Below are 21725 nucleotides of genomic sequence, written 5' to 3' on the forward strand. Positions count from 1 at the left end.
TGTGTTATTTGAACCACTATGTTGTCTCGTCCATGTTGTGTGCAATGTTGTATTCAAAACTGTTGAAATGTGGTAGATATTTTCGTGGTGTAGCACCAGTCAATGTGTGGCGCCCATCGCATTGGCGCCACACTGCACAGTGTGGCGCTCATAGCATCGACGCCACACATGTCAACTTATATCAACTTATATGTCGAAAACATCCGGGGGGCTCTGGACGCTTAGTCCTTAGCCGTTTTGGCGACCCTGTTTGTGTGGCGCCCGTGGCACCGGCGCCACACTGCATAGTGTGGCGCCCTTGTCGTCGGCGCCACACAAGCAGGGTCGTCAAAACGGCTAAGTCCCTGGAGAATTGTCTTACAGTATGTTTTGGGCTATTATAAGTGGATGTGTGGCGCCCTTCAGAGCGGCGCCACACTTTCAATATGTGGCACCGATGGGAGCGGCGCCACACATCCTGCCACGTCAGACTCGAGCACACATCAGCATCGACCGCGCCACGTCGGATGGGCAGGTGGCGCCGCCCGCATGGGCGCCACACAGTGAGGTGTGGCGCCGATAGAAGAAGCGCCACACAAAAGGGTTAGATGAGTGAAATAATTTCGCCGGAGGCACAAAAGGGTTTTTTTTGTGTAAATCGTCCCGGAAGTGCACACATAAAAACTCAGAAGAAATCTAAAAGTATGAAGTGCAGATACGTCAGCCCCATATTATTTTTTTGAGAAACACAATACAAACGCAGGCGCTCACATACACGCGCATACACTCACCCCTATGAACGCACACACGCACACCCTACCCCTATGAGCACCTCCGGAAGACCGAGCCGGCGGATTGGATCTTGAAATTGACGAAGTCACCACAGGCGCCTCGCTATCGACGGGAACGTCGCCTCCCACTGAAAGAAAATTCCGCCTTTATGAGACACACAGATGTCAAACCTGGGGTTTGAACTCTGGTGGGCTCGGGGTACAACCACCCTCCTAACCACCCAACCTCAGGTTGGTTCTCACGTCAGCCCCATATTAATTCTCAAAAGACCTCAAAATTTTGAGAAAAAAAGTTGGTTGCCCTTTAATATAGTAGTTATCAAGTTGTACATACTAACCCATCCGGATCAATTTAAAGCAGAGGAAACACAAACCTTTTTATTATATATCCTGACAGAGTCACCATCCAAGTACGCATACTCGCGGGCGAACGAATACTTACTTCCCGCACAATGGATCTATAGAAGTTTGTCGATACATAGAAATGTAGGGGACCAATGTGAGACATCGGCGGATGCATGGTATATGAAATGCAGTTAGAAAAAAGCAGACGTGCTCACGAAGGGTTTGCGAGAGGCAAAGGTTGCTAGCAGACACGGAGAAGGGGTGGCGACAGGAGGGAATGGTGTTGGCAGCATCATCCCCTCCTCGAAATTGAAGAAAGGGGAAAAAGAAGTAGCCATATTGTGAAGGGAACATTTGCTATAGGATATCGTTGTTATTTTTTGACGTTTGCCAAAACACACAATACAATTTCGTGTTTTTACCTAGTACCATTACAATTTTGTGGCATATTTATCGGAACACACCACACGACGCAAAACGGAAAGTTTGGCAAATTTGTATGGGATGAACATGCTATGACCGGTTTTGAAGATAATGTGCAAGTCTTTTCCCTTTTAGCCATAGGGTGTGTTCTGATAAATGTGTCATAAAATTGTAATGCTACATAGAAAAAAAACACAAGCGAGGAGCGTGTTGAACGAGCGGAGACTGATTGAAGAGATTCTTCAGGAAAACCACAATACAAGAATTCTTTGCATATCTCTGTGCTAGACCTGGTGGAATAGTCGTAATAAAGTAAAAAATGCCGATGGAAAACCACACCTATGACCAATTACTGGCGCATTTGAGGAGATCAGCACTTGAGTTCCAGGACTTCTTTAGCAGACCCGTTGGAACTAAACTGACGGTGGTGGATTACTGGAAGCCCCCAAGCTCGGATGTGCTAAAGATCAACATCGGTGGTAGCTTCAAGGCTGAAGAGGGAAAGGGAGGCTGGGACTTCGTTATCAGAGAGTCAGATGGTGATGTTGTGGCTCCGGTGCAGGCAGAGTGGAGTATGCTCAAGATGCTCTACAAACCAAAGCTGAAGCTTGTATTGATGCATTGTCATATGCTCAGCAGCGGGACACGCACAAAATACAGGAAAATTGCTTGTTCATGCAGTTAAGTCGAAGGAGTATGATATTACCCAAATGGGGTGTTGTCCGGTGAAATCAAGGCTTTAGTATGCTTAAATTTTTATTTGTTTTCGATTTCATATTACTGTAGGGCTTGTAATACTGTTGCTGATGCTTTAGCGAAATTTGGAGCGAAGTGTTGCGAAGTGTATATGTGGATTAGCTCTTTCCATCAGTTCGGACTTTTGATTCAAGTGGCTATTGCATGAAGATTAACATGGTATCAGAGCCCCAGGTCTCGAGTTCAAATCCTGGTTTTCGCAATTAAGCCTAAAAATTGTTGTTGCCCCCCTCTTTAGCCACCGCTGATGCCCTGTTTTGGTGTGCTCTTCTTCTTTCACGTGTTGACTTTCTCTTCTCCCGTCACACGCGAGTGGGGGTGTTGTGAAGTGTATATGTGGATTGCCTAGCCCTTTCCATCAGTTCGAACTTTTAGTTCAAGTGGCTAGTGCATGAAGCTTAACACGAAGATGGTCTCGGAACCCTAAGCCGTATGGTTGGGCCATGTACCCACCTTTGCCCAGTCTCTGGTTGCCGACGATTTTGCTACGCACGTTTGGTAATGAAAAATTGCTTTCCATGAAAACAATAATCTACCTCTGTCTATAAAAAGTATCGCAAACATTTTTAGTGGTTACTAGTAAATTTGCCCGTGCGTTGTTACGGGTCTATTTTTGCTTAATATTTTTTTAGTCGATCAAAAATTTTAAATGGTCAAAAATAATGTATGTCTTTCTTGCCCTCAGAAACATGTGATCTTTTTCCCCTTTGTCGTCTACCTGACATGGTTGAGGGTGCCCATCTCGCCGTTGACATTGATGTCTTCTAAACCCTCAACTTTATGAAGTTGACCACTTCGTCCAAGATGAGCCCGTAGTTGTCACTGGCCCAGCCACCATCATTAGATTTGAAATTTAATCGATATTTGCTTATCAGGCGCATTTTTGTGTGAATCTTTCTCTGAGAAATTGGTCATGGTATGGCTGTGATGGTTATTGTATCATCGCCAAGTGATGGTGAAACCTTTCACCTAGCCTCTTTACGGCGAACAGTTTTACCCGATCGCTGATTGTGGCTACGCTTTATGCCTCGAACATCGTTCTTGTCGGCATGATTGATACATGTGCAGACGAAGTTTCGGAAATATCAGCAAAACAGTTCGCGTAGAGGGACTTGAGTCCTTTTTATATAATTCTTTTGGCTTACCACGAGTAAAGTAAATTGCTAATAAATTAATCTCGCCTTAGAGGCAAGTACTGTGTAAGATGGTCACATCCGCAGTAGCATAGAATTTTCGAAAAAAGACACATGGGACGAAAATTTGCATTATAGATTAGAGTGATAATTAAATGTAAGATCAAATTTAATCATCTTTGCCTTTTCTGATTAAAGCGATGTGTCATGTTTAGTTTATTAGCTAACTACATGCTTAGGCATGTAAATTTTCCACCACATTTTTCTTATCCTCGCATAACTGTTCTTACGTATTTTTTCCCCTTCAAATTGATATGCAGAGCATGCGCAGCATCGCTGTTGTGGTGATCTCCGCCGGCTGAAAGTTTCACAGAAATCAATTAACTCGATCTATCAATATCTCACCCGCTCTCTTCTATTTCGTTTCCGCAGAGATTGAAACTGACCCAAGGAGCGGCATGGATGGGTGCATGGCCAGTTCTTCCCATCGATCGATCAGGAAGTTCTGCTTAGTGAAGAGAACGCAGGGTGAGCTGGGCAAGAAAGAGACCCACGGAGAGCACGCTGCGCGGGTCGCCGGGGGCGCGGCACACACCAGCGACCTCTCCAGGACAGCTGCACGGTCTCCACCCTCCGCAGCGGCGTCGAGGAGTTGTGATGAGAGCACCGCGAGCCGTTCATGAGCGGGATCGGCCGCGATCCATCGAACTGGTCGCGCAACAACGGGGTGGTCGCAGGAGAGGAAGTACTCTTCGAAGCGCGATAGAGAAATCGCCGGGTTGATCGCCGCCCCGTTTGCAGGGTGAGCCTCAGATCCATCGACCGCACATCGTGTTTGAGCTGTAGGAAATCACCAAAATCCCCAATCCCCAATCCCCAATCCCAGCCGCCATGGTCTGCTGAGAGTGAGCAACGGGGAGCGATGCGGTGGTAGGTCATTGGTATGTTAGGGTGTGTTTGGATTGCTACCAAATCATACCCTACCAATTTTTTGGTCATGACCAAAAGATTGGTTGTTGGTCATGACCAAAAGATTGGTTGTTGTTTGGATAGTTGCCAATTTTTTGGTTTGCCAATGTTCCACTACCAATTCTAGTTCAATTTTTTAGTCAATGTTGGCCAACTTATGGGCAAGGAATAGCTCAACCAAAATATTGGCTAGCCAAAATTTTGGTGGGGCAATCTTGGACACAAACCAAACACACCCTTAGTCGATCTGTGCTGGTAACATCCAGCCGGCGCCGTGAACCCTGCGACCAAATCTACCGGGAGAGACAACCGCGAGAGCAAGGTCAATCGAGTGTCTGGTTCTAGAGAAGAGTGTGTATGCTGCAGCGGAGGAGGTCGGTTTGGTGCCTGCAGCGTACCAGCTGATGGAGTTCCACCTCCCGCGCTACTCTAGCGACGCGATGGGACAACGACGGGGAGGGGTGAGGCAAGCGGTGGGGATGTTTGGAGATGTGTCGGGCATGAAAGGGGATCTCAATTCTGATGCGGGCTCGGACGGGATGGCGCAAAAATAACCCTCGAAGTCTTTCCACTTGCCGGTGGCAGTGGGAGTAATTTCCGTCAAATCCAGGGGCTATTAAAAATGGATGAACAAGAAGCCTTATTTTTTTTATTATTAGGTATATTAGATATCTAAATTTAGACAAATCTCTAAAATCTTTTTTTGAGAAAAAAGTGGGATGTCCGATTACTTGGGGAGCACCTACTCTCCGCCTTAAGCGGGAGCGAGCGCTCGCTCCGCCTGAAGTGTCTCCCCCTGGGCCGCTCCAAAACTGGGCCCAACAAAAGGTATTGTTTCTCTCTTCTTTTTTTTCTCTTTCAGTTTAGATCTTTCAAAATGTTTAAATTCAAAAAATGTTCAAATAAAAAAAATCAAAAACCAAAAATGTTCGAATTAAAAAATGTTCGAATCTCAAAAAAATCAAAATTTAAAAGTTCGAATTTAAAAATGTTTGAATCTCAAAAAGTTCGAAATTCAAAAATTTTCAAATATTAAAAATGTTCAGATCTAAAAAAGTTCAAATTTTGAAATGTTCAAAGAATTTATTTCGAACAAAAATTATATTTGAACAAAACCAGCACAGCAAAAAACCATAAAAGAAACCATCCAAAACCAAAAAAACATGAGAAACCCTGAAAAAAAAACAAAAAAAAGGGAAAATCAACCTAAGCGCTAATGGGCCGGCCCACCCAGTCCGTCGCTTGAGCGGGAGCGAATCGCTCCCGCAATAAGGGCAACTCCAACCGGGCGACTCAAACGGACGCGCTGGGCCGTCCGGTTTGGGCCGTTTGGGTGGCCGAGCGGACACGCGGACAGCGGCCCGCGTCCGCGTGTCCGTTTGGGTCGCACGCTGCGCCCAACGCGGCGACCCAAAAAGACACCACGTGGTTCGTCTTCAACGCGCGGCTCTGCGCCATGGCAGGCCTCGACGGGACATCAACGGCGGGCGGGAGAACGCGCGGGAAAGTTCCCGCGCGCACCAACGTTCCCGCACGCGCGAAAAGCCCTTTGGCGCGCGCTCGCGCCCAAGTTTCCCGCCAGGCCGCCGGCTATAGAAGACGGCGGCGGCCAGAGACCGCACCACACCCTCTCCGCCGTCCTCTCCCCCTCCACCTTCTCCGGCGCCATGCCGCGCACCCTGCAGTCCACGTGGGCCAAGCTCTCCCTCGCCGCCCGGGCTAGGTTCCCGCGGACGGAGGAGGAGGAGCGCGCGGACGCGCGGTGGGTCGCCGACGACGACGCGCTCGCGCCGCGAGGCGGCGGCGAAGAAGGAAGCGGACGCGGAGATGGTGGAGGCGGCCGCGGACGGGCGGCACGAGACCGCGGACGGGCCGGTACGAGGCCGCGGCCGCCGCGGAGGAGGAGCCCGTGAACGAGGAGGACCTCACGCTGGCCAACATCAACGCCGCCATCGAGGAGCGTCTCGCCGACCTCACGCGCGTGACGAAGGAGCACGAGGCGACCTGCCGGGCCGGTCGCCGCCGACTAGGCGACCTCCTCGGGCAGAAGAACGAGCTGCACGCTATGCGAGCAGCCCGCCACCTCATCCAGATGCCCTTGCCCGAGCGGCGCGCCCGGGAGGATGCTGTGTCGGCGGAGCGCGGCCGACAAGAGCGCATGTGGTGGTGGGACGGGAACCACGAGGCCCAGGCCGCCGGCCGCGTCCGCCTGGAGGCGCGCACCGCTGTGGAACGCGTCGCCCTGCAGGAGCTGGAGCTATGCGGGAAGCGGGTGGTGCCGCGTCAGGAGGCGGAGCGCGAGCGCGCTCGAGGCGCGCGAGCGGAAAGGAGGAGGATGAAGACCTCCGCCACGCCGCCCAGCTCATAAGCTGGAATCGGATCCTCACGCGTACAGGCCGCCCGCATCGAGTGAAATCCACGGCCCCGGCAGCGAGCCGACGCGCGAGCGGAAAGGAGGAGGCTGAAGTCCTCCGCCGCACCGGCGAGGCCGCCGGCCCCGTACGTATTGGGACAGAAGTAGTAGGCTAAAAAAAATTGTAATGGTTATTTTCCAATGAAAAAAACGTTTCTATTTTCGGCGTCCGCGGCCACGCATACTCACCCCAGATTTGGGCCGGATTTGGGTCGTCCCGGACGCCGCGACCATCCATTTTAGGGATGGGTCCGCGCGCTCGGTCCACGTTTTTGTCCAGCTCGACTCATCCGGATCGTGCGGTGCGGTTTGGGTCGCCCGGTTGGAGATTCCCGGCGAATAGGGTTCGGGGATTACTTGCCAGGCAGAGCCGGAGCATGGATGGGAACAAAGCACCCTGTCCGTATTTTTAGGTGCGTCCCTTTCGATTTCCTTTCTCCAAGGCCACAAATAATCATAATCTTTCGTCTCCAACGCCCAATGCTTCTCCACCGATGGACCTCTGTAGCAACCCCGCCGCCAACCTCACCGACGACCTAATTATCGAGATCCTCTCTCTGCTCCCAGCCAAATCGCTCTGCCGCTTCAAGTGCGTCTCCCGCCACTGGCGCGGCCTCATCTCCGACCCCGCCCACCGCAAGAGGTTCCCCCAGACCCTCTCCGGCTTCTTCTTCAACCGCATCGGGCACTCGGGCGTGGCTCCCTCTTTCGCCGGCTTCTCGGGGAACCAGCAAGACCAGCCCTTTTCCGATCCAGCGCTGTCCTTCTCACGCGGCTACAAGCATACCGTTCTCAAGGACCACTGCAATGGTCTTCTCCTCTGCAACTGCTCGCATGAGTATCCGCCAGAAGAGTTCGATCGAGTTGTGTACAATCCCGCCACCGAGAAATGGCGAGTAGTCCCCGGGTACATGGATCGCAAGGTGCCAGTGCACCTGTGTTTCGATCCGGCCGTCTCCTCGCACTTCCACCTGGTTGCGCTGCTGCAGGAAGATCGGGTTGGATGCATCACTGGTTTGGAGATCTACTCGTCCCAGACCGGAGAGTGGAGCCAGAGGGAAACTGGTTGGGATGATGAAACTCAGAAGATAGCTTCTGCATCAGGAAGTGTCTTTCTCAATGGCATGCTGAATTTGGTCACTGATGATCCTGCGGTAGTGGCCGTGGACATGGAGGGGAAGACATGGAGGACTATCCCTATCCGATCGCTGAAGAACGTGGTTGCTGAAATCTTTGCTTTTGGGAGTGATGGTTTTATTTCTCAAACTCAGGGACGCCTTTGTTATGTCAGTTACACTAGGAAAAGGTATCCATCCAATCTATCTGTCTGGATCCTGGAGGACTATTGCCGCGGTGAATGGGTCTTTAAGTACAGCATCACCCCTTGTTCTTCTCAGCTTTCCACGAAGAAAGATTTCATTTTTCAGGACTACAATGTGATTGCTGTTCATCCAGAGTGTTCACTGGTTTTCCTTTTCCTCAAGAGTGAGAATGCGCTGGTTTCGTATGACAAGGATCGTGGTGAAGTTTCTGTTATCCGCAATCTTGAATATGATTTCTGCGGGCCATATCTTCCATATGTACCCTTGTTCTCTGAGTCACCGGCTGATCAGAACTAGAAGTGGTGTATACCCTACAAAGTTTGAAGTGAAGATGCCCATTTACTACATTGGATGAGAGTGAAGCTCGGGTCGTGCGCTTGTTAACAAATTGAGGCATGAGACCTTGGTAAATCTGCTTGATCATTTGACACTTTCTGTAAGCTTGTTGATGTACTCTGGCTTGTTCTAGGAAATATTGATTAGTCAAGAAGACTGCAAAAATATGATTTTTAAAGATATATGTTTATCTGATTCTACTCTTTTGCTTGTTTATACTGTTCCTAAATATTTGCCTGCACCTACGATACTTGTGATCCATGTGAGAGTACACGTTTCTTGTGCTTTCAGGAGGAGATTACACATGGATTTTCTCTTTCTTCTTTTATTCTATCGCTCAGTTGGAAAATGCATGGTGCACTGCCTGATTTTCTATCTGGTTGAGCGCAAACATAAAGCTTTGCACCATTCATTGCAAATGTGAATAGTTGAAGTTGATTTTGACAGATATACTGCTGGAAGTTTCCATCAGAGGCCAAAATTCTCATTCGCCTTGGAACAGGTAATCAAGGATATCACAGTTCGGTTGTAAATAGATACGCTTATTATTTGTTCTCTCTATTTACTCTCTGAAAACAGTACCCTGGTACTACAAGGGTGAACAAGTTTCACGCCCATACTGCTTAAGTTAAGGTGATCGCACATTCATGCTCCACTGTTTATCCTTCATGTACATCCTAGATCCTACATTCTTAAATAGGATAAATGCATCCGACGTTGGCAGCGTCATGTTCTGATGAGTATTAGGAGCTATTCTCAGGAAGGAAATTAATGCTAGTTCAGTTCTGCACAAGCTCGAGTGAGTGATCCTTGTATCTTCGCCATCTGAGTAGGTAAATATTTCGGGGCTTTGGATGTAACAGTAGTCAGGATGTCCTCCGAAAACTCAAAATTGTGCTCGGGCTTCAGGGTCCTTTCTTTTGAAGCTTCAAAATTTCGAATTCAAACATTCCAAAAAATATCCTGAAGCAAATAGGTGGACGTAGTCAATGTTGTATCCTATCCTTAAAATCCCTTTCTAGTAAGGATGAGCGTGGGAGGTGCTAACGTTTAATTAGAATCCCTTTTTAGTAAGGATGAGTGTGGGAATGACTTTGGAGAAGGTCAAATCCGCTTGGGCTCCAGTGCTCCATGGTGCACGCCTACTGTTGATAATTAGTTTATGCTGACATTATCATTGTGAGGGTGTTCATGAAGACGGTATATGTGGAGGCTATGAATTCGATGGACCCCCCGAGACAACAATGTCAGTATGATTTATCCTAGGCCCCTGAGAATGGTAATAGCCCTACCTCTGCTTGTATGTGAATATGGATGTAAAGATTACATAATACAACGACTAGATTTGACCTACAAAGTTAGGTCTTGATAATGGCGACCTTATTATGTTTAAAAAAACGAGACCCATGGGCGAGCACCCATGGCATATTCTTATAGGGGAGCTATGAGCAGCAAACCGCGGTGTCTGAGACTTGAACCCGGGTTGCTAGGTAGAGCACACTCCTGCTTCAGCTAGCAATATGACCCTCTGGTCAGGCTCACCTTACTATGTTTCCATGATGGGTTGAAATTTCATTGAGGGTTCGAGGATCCTTTATATAAAGGCACTTTCTCCGGATCCAAACGAACAAGGAAAAAAAGTCTCATTTGATGCTTCCCTAACATATGAGTGTGTTGAGCGTTTAAGAACAGGTCAGGCTCCAACAGAGTGCCCAAACCTATTTAAACTTTTTTTTAGAACCACCAGGATTTTGCATAACAACAGTATTACAATCATCTCCGACCATCGGTTCAGAGGTTACAGGAATAGACTTCAACCAAAAACCTACAGTGTTGCTTAATCTATCAGGAAGGATTCCTAGTAATGAATGTACCTGAGATGTGGTTGTAGGAGTATTGGTTGTATCTATCATAGAGATGTGCTCATCAGATGATTCTCCAAGCCTCGCGCAAGGGCCTTCTCTTGCACCCCCTTGTCGATGACCTCCCTTGCCCCATCCTCCAATATGCCGATGACACTCTTATCATTATTCGGGCTATCCCTGAGCATGTGGCAAATCTCAAAGCTGTTCTCGATAATTTCTCTGCGGCCGCTGGTCTCGCCATCAATTTCCACAAAAGCACCTTCGTTCCCATCAAGACCGACAAAACCATAGCCCTCTCCATGGCCCACGCCTTTGGGTGCCCCGTTTCCTCTTTCCCCCAGACCTATCTTGGTCTTCCCTCTCTACCTATAAACTTAGACCCTTAGACCTTGCCCCCATTATTCAGAAAAGTGACATGCGCCTTTCGGGGTGATGCGACCGGTGTCTGCCCATTGGAGGACGCATGGTCCTTGTAAATTCCGTTCTAACGGCCATGCTTGCTCACGCCATGGCCGCTGGGCTCCTCCCCGCTGGGGTTATTGAGGCTATCGACAAGCGTTGTCGGGCTTTCCTCTGGACTGGAGAAGAAACCTGCCATGGAGGCAAGTGCAAGGTTGCCTGGAAAGACGTATGTGTTCCAAAAGACCGTGGGGGGTTGGGCGTTCTCTCCATCCACTCTCAAAACTCTGCCCTCCTAACAAAATTCCTCACCAAGCTCCACTCCGACAACACTGCCCCCTGGGCCTCCTAGTTCCGCCGTAGGTACGGCTGGAATGGCACCAGAGATCTTGGGGACTACCATTACCTAGACACCCCCGTTTGGAAGGACATTGCGGTCGGGCTTAGTACCTTCCGTGCCATTACCAAGGTCTTCGTTGCCAATGGAGTTTCGACCGCCTTCTGGGCTGACCTTTTGTTTGGCGATACCCCTCTTCAGGACCGGTTCCCAGACCTTTTCTCCCACTCCACCAGCCCTAATATCAATGTTGCCACTGCTCTGGCACCCGACTTGCGCGACACCCTTAGACCGCGCCTCTCGTTGGCTGCGGAGACCGACCTCCGTACCCTTGCCAGCGAGCTTTGTTCAGTGGCCCTGCGACATGATTCCCCGGACACCCGTTGGGACCGCCTCACCAACAAAAAACTCTCGAACAAAAGTGTCTATACCAACTCTTTCAGGCATCTGCAAATCGAGGAGGTTGCGGGAAAGGTTTGGAGGAGTGCTGCCCCCCTCAAGTGCAAAGTCTTCTGCTGGCTCGCCTGGAAGAAACGTCTCCCCACCAACGAGCGGTGTTTCCGACACCAACTCTGCAACACTGCTGCCTGCCTTTCCTGCTTCCAACATGAAGACACGCACCACCTACTGCTGACGTGCCCCTAGGCTCGCGAAGTTTGGAAATCCTTCTTCCCAGGCTTCGACACTGGGGGGGGCGCGCCCCCCTCCAACCTCACCGACCTCCGACCTCTGGATGACGCGATGCAGACTCTACGAGGAAACCACCATCTGCACCGCCATCGCCTGGAACATCTGGAAGAGAAGAAACACCCGAACCTTCAATGGCGTCATTGAAGACATTGCTGTGGTTTTCCGTAGGTGCATTGAGGACATTAGACTTTGGGCCCACCGCTGTAACACCCCCTCTCCCTCCCTCTCTCTTAATAATTGGTGTAATGGGTTCGAGCCGCCTTGAATCTTTCTAGATCTCCTGTTCCTCTCTTCCCTCTAAAAATTTGTAATGATCCCATGTACTATCGCTGTTATTAAGTTGTTCAGGCTGGCGTAAGCCCGCCGTAGCCCCGGTCAAAAAAATAACCTTGATAAGTCTTGAAGATTCCCGTTTGGAGGAGATTTTCAGACCACTCCTCCTTGGGATCCAACTATCACGCCAAATCCTAACACTTGATCCATGTCCAATGCACCATAAAACTCCCTGTTTTAGGAGCTCCAATCCATGCTCGATTCCCCTCCATCCTGGAGACGCATCTCCTTTGAAAACATTGTCCAGTAGGTTTCCCTCTAGGATAGTAGATGGCTCTTAATAGTTTTGCATAGAGACCTTCAGGTTTATTTAGTATTCTCCATGCTTTCCTAGCAAGCAAGGCCTGATTAAAGAGCATTATTGTATCTCTAAAGCCTACCCCTAAAATACATTTGGGTTTTGTAAGATTTTCCCACGCTGACCAATGCACCTTCCTATGTTCATCATCTTCTCCACACCAAAATTATCTTGTCATTTTCATGTGACCATGGAACCTAGCCGGTAGTTTAAAAAGCCCCATAATATAGCTTTGACTCTCCCTTCAATGGTGGGAAACCCCAGATATTTTTCCTCAAAGGTACTCTGACAGAACGTGTTTGATATCTATTTGTAATTGTGCAGAGCACTGGCTGCTGAAGAGAATTGAACCTTTATTTGGGCTAATGAGCTGGCCTGTTCCTCTTTCAAATTTTGTATGGCTGACTTGATAACAAGCGCTTGCTCGGCATTTGTCTGCAAGAAGAGGAGACTGTCATCGCAAAAAGAAGGTGGATATCCCATAAGCTCTTCTGCAAATTTTCATTTCTCTCCTACTGATTGCATCTTGGAGGGCTGTAGTGAGACCTTCAGCAACAAAGAGGAAAAGATAGGGGTAGAGAGGGTCTTCCTGTCTTAGTCCTCTAGTGGGGATAACAAGGTCAGAAAGCTCGCTGTTAACTTTCACTTGATATAAGGTTGACGTTAAACTCCCGCATGCCTAACACATCCTCGTGCGATCACCTTGTTCGAGATACCCATGTTCTCTCGTTGTCTGATTACAAAAATAATAAGAAAATAAAATACGAGAGTTTGACAGACCTTGCGAGTACAAAGCAGGGCAGTGCAAGGCATAAGTATAAGTAATATACTAAGAATGTTGAGGCCTATCTCTGGATTAACATGGCGCAGTCACGTGGATATACCTCCCGTTGTTTCTTTTATGTGTGCACTTTTGGGTCTTGGTAGCGTTTTTGTGTAGCCGAGAGTTTGTTTTCCTACGAACATGTGAGCAGTGTGGGCTCGCTTGGTATGATACGGGTGTGCCCATAGCTGCAACATGCTTGGATAGGGGTGAACCAGTTCTGTTTAAATTGTCGGATGTTGGAGCTTTGTGGGTCGGTCAAAGCGGCGCTGGTGACTGTGTCCCCACGCGTGGGCTGTTTATGGCCCGATGCGTGCTACCTCTCCCAGTCTTTCTCATTATTTTTTGTATGTACTGGTGGAGAGGCTGCTCAGAGAAGAGGAGGCGGCAGATTCAAGTGGAGAGCGGTCAAGATCGGTGGCTCATGGAGATGCGACGCCGTGGGGATCGAGGAGGGTGACATGGAGCGCGGTTGCCAGCACAATTTTCCTCCTTGATCTGCGTCAGCTTGGGGAAGTGCGGAGCAACATGGAGAGGCGGTGACCATTCTTCTTCGACGGTAACGATTTGCCCCGCGACCAGCACGACAGGACGCTGCCTAGTATCACTAACTAATGTAGGAACAATTGTTTTGATAGAACCCAAAAGGTGCCTTCATTATACTGATTGACTCTTAAAAGGAGGTTAGACTGGATGTTTATAATCCTGTATTCAAGTCACAAAAATCCAATCCATACAAATTTGGGTAGCATCGTTGCTTTGGTTTCAAAGTCAATAAAAAAATAACATGGTAACAAAGGGAAACCCGGCTCACTTTTTGTGGAAAGGAAAGATCTTCATTTGGGCGGCTTTCGCTCAATCCGTGGCTATAGTTATAAGACAAATCACATTGATAATATACATAAAACAATACATATGGCGAAGTCAATGCATCGCTTCGTATCCCGGTCATCCTCTTATGTGCTTGCACTTCTGCGAAGCATTGGAATCTTTAAAACTTCATAAACACTAAAAGTTGCTATTAACTCCCTACAGCTACTTTTAATTCAAAAACCACATTTGAAACCTCAAAAAAGATAAAACGAGTTCTTATTTTTCAGATCAACAAAAATACTCCGTAACATTTTGTGTGGCCCAAAATATATGTATGTTTTATCGAAACTCTGCAAATATTGGAGGTGTAGGCCACCCAGCAAGCAAATCAGAATTTTGGAAATACCTAATATTTTCTCCAAATTACCGGGAGCCATGAAGCCTGGATCGAAACGACCCAAAGCTGGTCTAGAAAAGAAAAAAGTCTGCCGAACAGAAGCAAACGTTGTAGCAGGAGCGGACCGCGGCCCAGCCCCAAAGTCTCGTCGCAAACCCCAAGCTCTGCCGCCGCCGTCCGCCCCCAGCCCCCTCGGCCCCTGCCCTCTTCCACGACCATGGCGGCTGCGCCGTAGCCGGCCCGGTTGATCTTGGTGCCTTCCCGCTCGTCTTTCCCTTCATTTGAAACACTCCCTTGATAACATGATTCTTCTCTTCACGGATCTCTAATCTTTCTCATCCATTCCCCAGATTAACAGATTGGTGTTCCGCCTGCCGACCGATGGACCATTCCGCCAAGAGCCGCAACCCCGCTGCCGATCTCACCGACGACCTTGTCGTTGAGATCCTCTCGAGGCTGCCCGTCAAATCTGTCTGCCGTTTCAAGTGCGTCTCATGGCACTGGCGCGGCCTCATCACCCACCGGGCCTACCGCAAGAAGCTCCCCCAGTCCCTCTTGGGTTTCTTCCGCGGAATCACACCACGGCTCGGCGCCATGTTAACTGTTTCCGATTTTGTCAGCATTTCAGGAGCGGAAGAACAGCCTGTTTCTGATCCGTCACTTTCTTTCCTGATCGGCTACACAACCATTGTACCTAAGGACTGCTGCAACGGCCTACTCTTCCTTCACTGCCGGAAGGTTTCCCCCAGTCCCAGATATGAATTCGATTACGTGGTGTGCAATCCAGCGACCGAGAAATGGCTAATCTTGCCCTCTTCTGACCGGAAGACCCAGGTCTACGTAAGTCGCTTGGGTTTCGATCCAGCAGTTTCCTCCCATTTCCATCTGTTCTCAATGCTAGAGGATGTGGAAGGGTACATCACCGGAGTAGATATATACTCGTCAAGAGTGGGAGCTTGGAGTCACAGTGAAAATGGTTGGGGCGATGATGTTGCATTGTATGACAAAAGCGTTTTTCTCAATGGCATGCTGCATTTCATCTCTCTTGATTCAACCATAGTTGCTGTGGACAGGGAGGGCAAGTCATGGAGGACTATTCCTTTGTTGGACACTATGGGTGCTGAAAATATTTGGAATTTGAATGCTGCTTTCATTGATCAGTCTCAGGGTCGGTTGCATTATCTGAATGTTAGGGAAAGAGATGCCTCTACACTCTCAGTCTGGATCCTGGAGAACTACCAGAGCGGTGAATGGAACTTTAAGTACAACATTAGCACCTCCCGGCTTCTCGGACATAAGGGTTTGATAAATGGAGGACAATACACTTTGATTGCAATTCACCCAGAATGCAGTTTGATTTTCTATATTATGCGTGGCGGGGATGTGCTAATGTCATATGACATGGATCATGGGGAGGTTCGTCCTATCTGTAGCCTCAGGGTAAAATTATATGGGTCATGTCCATATCTTCCATATGTGCCCTTGTTCACGGAATCATTGGCTAATCATGACTAGATATGATATGCACAACGCAAAGGTCAATAACTGATTCCTTGAGATGACATCGATGCCTTTCCATTTATTGATCTTGAGCTGTGGCAAAATTATACCATGGAGCAGCACCTTGGGTATTTGGTTTTGCGGTACTTTTGTCTGTACTTTTGATTCAAACCTACTTTTTATAGCAATTTCAGTTTGGAACCATGGAGATCATATAAGTTGATTTTGCATTATCAGTGATTCAGTTACTTGCTTGTGAGTAATTCTATTATATGTTGACATTTGATAGCTGCACTTAAAAGGGCACAATACTGACTAAATGCTTTGATACTAGCAAACCTTTTATTGTGATGACAGTGTGAACCGGCATTCATATTCTTCCTACCATAGGCCATCTTGTTCGATGAATATATGGAGTCATGGCAGATGTTCACATGTAAAGAACTAAAGATCGTGTGGAATGCAACCTCACTAGCAATTATGTAAACCACGAAATAATTAGATTTTCGTGTCTGGCAATCTTAAATTCCATGTAGCAAAGTTCAATTCAATGTTCTGAAATTCCGAAGTAAATTTCCATGGATGAGTTAGTTAATCCTGCATTTGCTTCTGATCGACCAGCTCCTTGCCAAGACCAAATGTAGCAGCTGTTTTGAAAGACATCCTCTATCACAAAAGCATTTGCAAAAATGAGCACAAAATGCCAGTGCTACATATGCACATAAGAGGAGTTTCACACTTAAGAAGGATAGTACACTAGCTAGTGGAAGTAGAAAATATTGGGAAAAAAGATTAGTGCCTTGGCGGGTGGGGCTCAAGTAGAATGGTAGCACTTCCCTACTTTGATGATGGATGTCAACCTAGAAGGTGCTGCGTTGGTGAGAGATAGCATATCATACAGTTGGAGATGCATCTTGAAGATAATTGAGCTGTTAAAGCTTTGTGTGATTAAGAGGGTTGGAGTTGGTCAGGCTGCCAAGAGTTGGCAGTCGCCAGCCGATTACTCTCGATGGGAACGTAGTGCTTACTTCTGTCTCGGATTTGATTGATCATGTTATTCTGGTTTCTGATAAGGAAAATGCTTTAAAACCATCAGAGGATACAACGCTAGCAACCTCCGACTCCAGAGCTCGCCACGCGTCCCTCCGCGTGGTCGATAGGAAACGGGTGAGGCCCACCACGTTGAGCCTTCTCCTTTCTTCTCCACAAAATTTTCCCCTTTCTATCTTCACCAGCGCCCTCTCTCTCCTCCGGCCAGATCGAGCCGTACCGGCGAACCGCCCCTCCACCATGCCAACCTCCGCATCCCCTCGCCATTCCGCCGTCGAGCACCTCTCACCCTCTCCCGTCGCTCCAAGCCAGCGCCGCCTTGATGCGAGGACGACAGCTCGTCGCAGCAAGAGGGAGCCAGCACCGCGAGGGTCGTCGACGTTGCTGGGAGCGGCGGCGCTACGAGCGGCGCCAGGGATGCTGCGAGCGGCGCCAAGGGTGCTGCGAGCGGTAATGGAGGAGCTACCAAGGGAGGGCGAGGGTGCTTCCTGCACTTAGGAGAAGTGTTTCCAGGGGGGGAAGATGGTGGTGCTACCGGTCGTCACCGGTGGTGCGCCGCTAGAGCTGCAAAGGTGCGACGCGGGAGCTGCAGTGGTCCGGCGCCGGAGCTGCAATTGTACGGCACCGGAGCTGCAAACGTTTGCCGTCAGAGCTGCGTTGGTGTGTTGCCGGAGCTGCAATGCCTGGCCGCGGGAGCTACAAACGCTAGCCGCCAGAGCTGCAATGGCTGGCCAGCGGAGCTCCAAACGGTGGCCACCGGAGCTGCAAAGGTGCGCCGCCGGAGCTGCAATGGTGCGACGCCAGAGCTGCAAAGCTACGGCGTCGGAGCTGCAAGCAGCGGCCGAAGCTTCAATGGTATGCCACTGGAGCTGCAATGGTGCGCCGCCGGAGCTGCAACGCTACGCCGCTGGAGCTGCAAGCGGCGGTTGGAGCTGCGAGCGGTGAACGTCGCCGTTGATGGCGCCACCTCCATGCTGCAAGCCTACCGTCAAGATCCGTGGTGGTGTTGCAAGCTCGCTGACCTCGACGCCGCCTCCGTGCTCTCAGCCGTCGGAGTGCTACCGGCGGTGCTGCAAGGTCCTGATGTTGCATAGACTGGTGGAGGTGCTGCCAACCGGAGTCGATGCGTCGCCGGCGAGGTCCGTGCGTTGGGGGATGAATGTGCGGCCAGTAGGGGCATGTTTGCCCTGTCTATGGGGATTGTTTTGCTTTTATTTTTTCTTTCTGTGCGTGCGCGGGGAACCGGAGTGCTTCACATGGGTGTGGTCCTGAAGGACACGTGTCGGGCAGGGGAGGCGGAGGTTCGGGGGCGAATATCCTCCGGAGGATCCTCAGCACTTTCCTTCTGATAATGTTTTAGTCTCTGACCTGTTCTGTCTGCTGGACATAAGGCTTATCTTAGCGCTCCTGATATATAACTTGCAAGGACGTCAGGTAGCACCGGCAGGCTCTAACGGAATCAAATTTGTGGAATGGTATCACAATGCACAGGCAAACTAAAGTTGTCCCAATGGCGCCTTTGCATGTAAGGCTGGTGCCAACGCGGGCTGTAGGCGGGGCGGTATCGCCCGCTGGGAGGCGAGAGGGGGGCGAGAGGGGGGCGAGACGGCAGCGCGGGACGGTGGATCCACCGCCTGGCGGTAGCGCCCGCTACCGCCCGGCTGCCGCCCGCGCTGGCGCCGAGAGGGGGGCGAGAGCTAGGCGGTGCGTTGGCGGGTCGGGGCGAGAGCGGAAGCGAGAGGGAGGGGGTAACGGCTAGCTGATGTGGCGAGATCTGATTCGTCCACATCAGCTAGCCGTTGGGGTAGCCGTTGCTGGCTCAAAAAATTCGAAAAAAAAGCCAAAAACCCCAAAATTTCATCCCCACCCCCTATAAATACCCCCATATGGTTTCACTCATTCCACACCTCACTTCATCTCCTCCACTCTCCATTTCCACTCCTCTCAACGCCATGTCTTCGTCTAGCAGCAGTTCGAGCGATGGAATGGAGGGTGATATGATCGGTGCATTCCAGGCGGAGTATGAGGAGGCGATGCTCAACCTCGAGGCGGAGCCAAGACGGCCGCGACGCCATCGAGAGTTCATCAGGCGTGATCGTCTGGGTGCCCACGATCGGCTCTACGACGACTACTTCGCCAACGACTGTAATTATCCTCCAAGCTACTTTCGGCGAAGGTATCAGATGAGGCGATCCCTTTTTCTACGCATTGTGGATAGATTTGGTGAATACTCTCCGTATTTCACCCAAAGAGTTGATGATCTCAACCGTGCTGGTTTTTCTCCCCTACAAAAGTGTACTGCGGCTTTCCGTTTATTAGCTTATGGAGCCGCTGCAGATACGATAGATGAGTGGCTTAAGTTAGCTAGACAAACTTCATCAGATTGTCTAGATAGATTCTGTGAAGGCATCATTCACTGTTACGGGGAAGAGTTTTGCCATCGACCAACTGTCGCGGATACTCAGCGTCTGTTAGCGAAAGCCGAGGAGCGTGGCTTTCCGGGCATGTTAGGGAGCATCGATTGCATGCATTGGCAGTGGAGGAACTGCCCAGTGGCGCATGCCGGTCAATTCACAAGGGGAGACATCAAACACCCTACCATAATCTTAGAAGCCGTTGCGTCGTATGATCGTTGGATCTGGCATGCCTTTTTTGGAGTGGCCGGGTCCAACAACGACATCAATGTACTCAATCAGTCGCCGTTGTTCACTGATGTGCTTAGGGGAGAAGCACACATAGTGAACTTCACGGTGAATGGACACGAGTACAACTATGGTTACTACCTTGCCGACGGCATCTACCCCTCTTGGCCGGTGTTCATGAAAGGTGTTACTGTCGTCGTGGTGAACAGACAGATGCCATAGGATGGCTTAGATTGGGGCCGAATGGACGCTAGAGGATTCGGGGGAGGGTTTGTGATCAGGTGGGATGAACTTCCGGATGGTTTCCTCAAGAACTTGGCCAAGGCCAGAGGTTGAAGAAGAAAGACACAAGGAAGAACTCGCTCTAGATCACTATGTTCATTGATTCTCACAAGTTACAGGTTTTTCTCTCCCTTTGTGTTCCGCGCCCGTGAAGGAGGGCTGCCCCCTCTCCTTATATAGGGGAGAGGGTGGCTTACAGTGCAAGAAACCCTAATGGCATCTTTGACTAGACAAACTACTTTACAAAGCTACTTTACAAAGCTACTTTAATCATAGATGACACCGGGGTCTTCTTTAATCAGGGAGGCTGACGTCCTCCGGTTTCTTTCTTCGTCATCTTTTTCTTTATCGTCAGCCCCTTCGTTTAAAGCTACTTTGCTTAGCTCATCTTTGTCTTCTAGCTCTGGAGAGGATCTTTGACCAGCCTTGCCGACAAGCTCTTCCTTCCGGTGGACCGGTACCTTCTCTATCCGGTTCCGGTATCCCTCCTCTGAGGATACCGGCTTAGCCTGTTCAGCCAAACGCCTATCTTAGACTCCGGCATGAACATCTAACCGGTATCCTGATGGCTCAAACCATCCGGTTTGGCATGCCTTTGGCATACCGGGGGTCATCCCCCCAACATTAGTCCCCGAAGCTGGTATAGTCTGGCGGATTCTATCCAACAGACCATGCCAGTTTCTCATGTCTTTGGATACCAGTTTAATCCATCCGGCTTAGGGCTTGGATCCGGCATCTTTGCCCAGATTTTTGTTATCTTTCTTTTCAAGTCATTCTCCGGTATCTTAGTCACTTAACGCCTCCTCGGCGGAGTCGAGAATATCTCGGGCCCCGCGCGCGACAGAGACATGCGCACTGTGACTGACGCGCCAGTGTCAGTTGTCACTTCGCTTCGACTCCCGCGCGCCCATTTAATGCACCGCTGCGGATCCCACTAGCCGTTTTGGATCCCGTGTGTGCCTCCGTGTGGCCTCCTATTATCTCGCGTGTACCTCTCCGCCACGTGGCGGCCCATGGTGCGAACCGCCGCGGGCCGCGAGGCGAACCGCCGCGGCCCAGCGGTTTTCAGCCCACCTCCCTTCTTCTTTATAAGGACAACCGCCGCTCCTTCTTCCTTTTCTCGCATTCTCCACTTCCTCGCGCACAGTGCTCCTCGCCTCTGCGCCTTCACCGTTCTCCGTCCGCCGTCGCTCGCTCGAGCTCCGTCGCCCGGTGAAGTCACGCCGTACTTCCGCCGGACTTCGTCGTGCGGGAACCTTCTGCAGCGCCCTCACCGCGTCCGCTGCATTCGTGCTTCCTCGAGTTCTTCCTCACCTCGCCGTCGACGGACTTCTTCGCCGGCCGCAGGCTCACCGTTTCTTCGGCGAACCTCTTCCTCCGCGACTCCGCCGCCTCAGGTTAGGCCCGATGCGCCTTTACCCCTTTTCTTCTTGCATTTCAGATCTTGGGGGCGGTAGAGTATTTATCCCTTCTTTATTTTGCTTTTCCTCTTACTCGTAGATCTTCGCGCGAGGGTCTCTTTGGGGAAAACTGTTTTCCGATAGATTCCGGTGCCGCCTAGATCCATATGTCCAGCGAAGGGTCTCTCCCCGCTGCTACCTCTAGTAACCAAGGTAGTAGCACCTCCGACGGGCTAACCGAAGATCTGGCCCGGATGGATCTGGCATCTAGCCGAGACCAAGAGGCCGGCACATCTAGCCGGGCCTCCGGAAAGGATAAGACACGCGGAGCCTGGAGGGGTTCCGACGTGACTCAGTTTGAGATCGACTGGCTCTACCGGTCTAGGAGGATTCCGGAAGGAGTCATCTGCCGGCTTCCAGGTGACGAGA

The 21725-nt window shown here is 50.0% G+C and overlaps 3 protein-coding genes across 3 annotated transcripts; all 3 read left to right on the top strand.

Moving 5' to 3' along the window:
• Window positions 1-7189: 7189 nt before the first annotated feature.
• LOC127326133 (F-box protein At5g07610-like) lies at window positions 7190-8652 on the top strand. The gene has a single exon (XM_051353004.2). It carries the CDS (start codon window positions 7304-7306, stop codon window positions 8426-8428), a length of 1125 nt encoding a protein of 374 aa, XP_051208964.1. The 5' UTR covers window positions 7190-7303; the 3' UTR covers window positions 8429-8652.
• A 2188-nt stretch (window positions 8653-10840) lies between these two features.
• On the top strand, window positions 10841-11713 carry LOC139839302 (uncharacterized). The gene is made up of 2 exons (XM_071829346.1): window positions 10841-10960; window positions 11084-11713. Exons 1-2 carry the CDS (start codon window positions 10841-10843, stop codon window positions 11711-11713), a joined length of 750 nt encoding a protein of 249 aa, XP_071685447.1.
• Window positions 11714-14515: 2802 nt separating this feature from the next.
• On the top strand, window positions 14516-16166 carry LOC127326137 (F-box protein At5g07610). The gene is made up of 2 exons (XM_051353008.2): window positions 14516-14675; window positions 14773-16166. Exon 2 carries the CDS (start codon window positions 14804-14806, stop codon window positions 15935-15937), a length of 1134 nt encoding a protein of 377 aa, XP_051208968.1. The 5' UTR covers window positions 14516-14675; window positions 14773-14803; the 3' UTR covers window positions 15938-16166.
• The last annotated feature ends 5559 nt before the right edge of the window (window positions 16167-21725 follow it).

Source organism: Lolium perenne, chromosome 4 (genome assembly GCF_019359855.2).
Source record: "Lolium perenne isolate Kyuss_39 chromosome 4, Kyuss_2.0, whole genome shotgun sequence".
NCBI classification, from domain to species: domain Eukaryota; kingdom Viridiplantae; phylum Streptophyta; class Magnoliopsida; order Poales; family Poaceae; genus Lolium; species Lolium perenne.

What these genes read in the sequence shown, in the direction of transcription:
- LOC127326137 (XM_051353008.2), top strand. Translation starts at nt 14,804, where the DNA reads ATGGACCATTCCGCCAAGAGCCGCAACCCCGCTGCCGATCTCACCGAC.
- LOC127326133 (XM_051353004.2), top strand. Translation starts at nt 7,304, where the DNA reads ATGGACCTCTGTAGCAACCCCGCCGCCAACCTCACCGACGACCTAATT.
- LOC139839302 (XM_071829346.1), top strand. Translation starts at nt 10,841, where the DNA reads ATGGCCGCTGGGCTCCTCCCCGCTGGGGTTATTGAGGCTATCGACAAG. An exon ending in GCAAGGTTGCCTGGAAAGAC is followed by an intron (nt 10,961 to 11,083) that starts GTATGTGTTCCA and finishes TGGGCCTCCTAG; the next exon opens with TTCCGCCGTAGGTACGGCTG.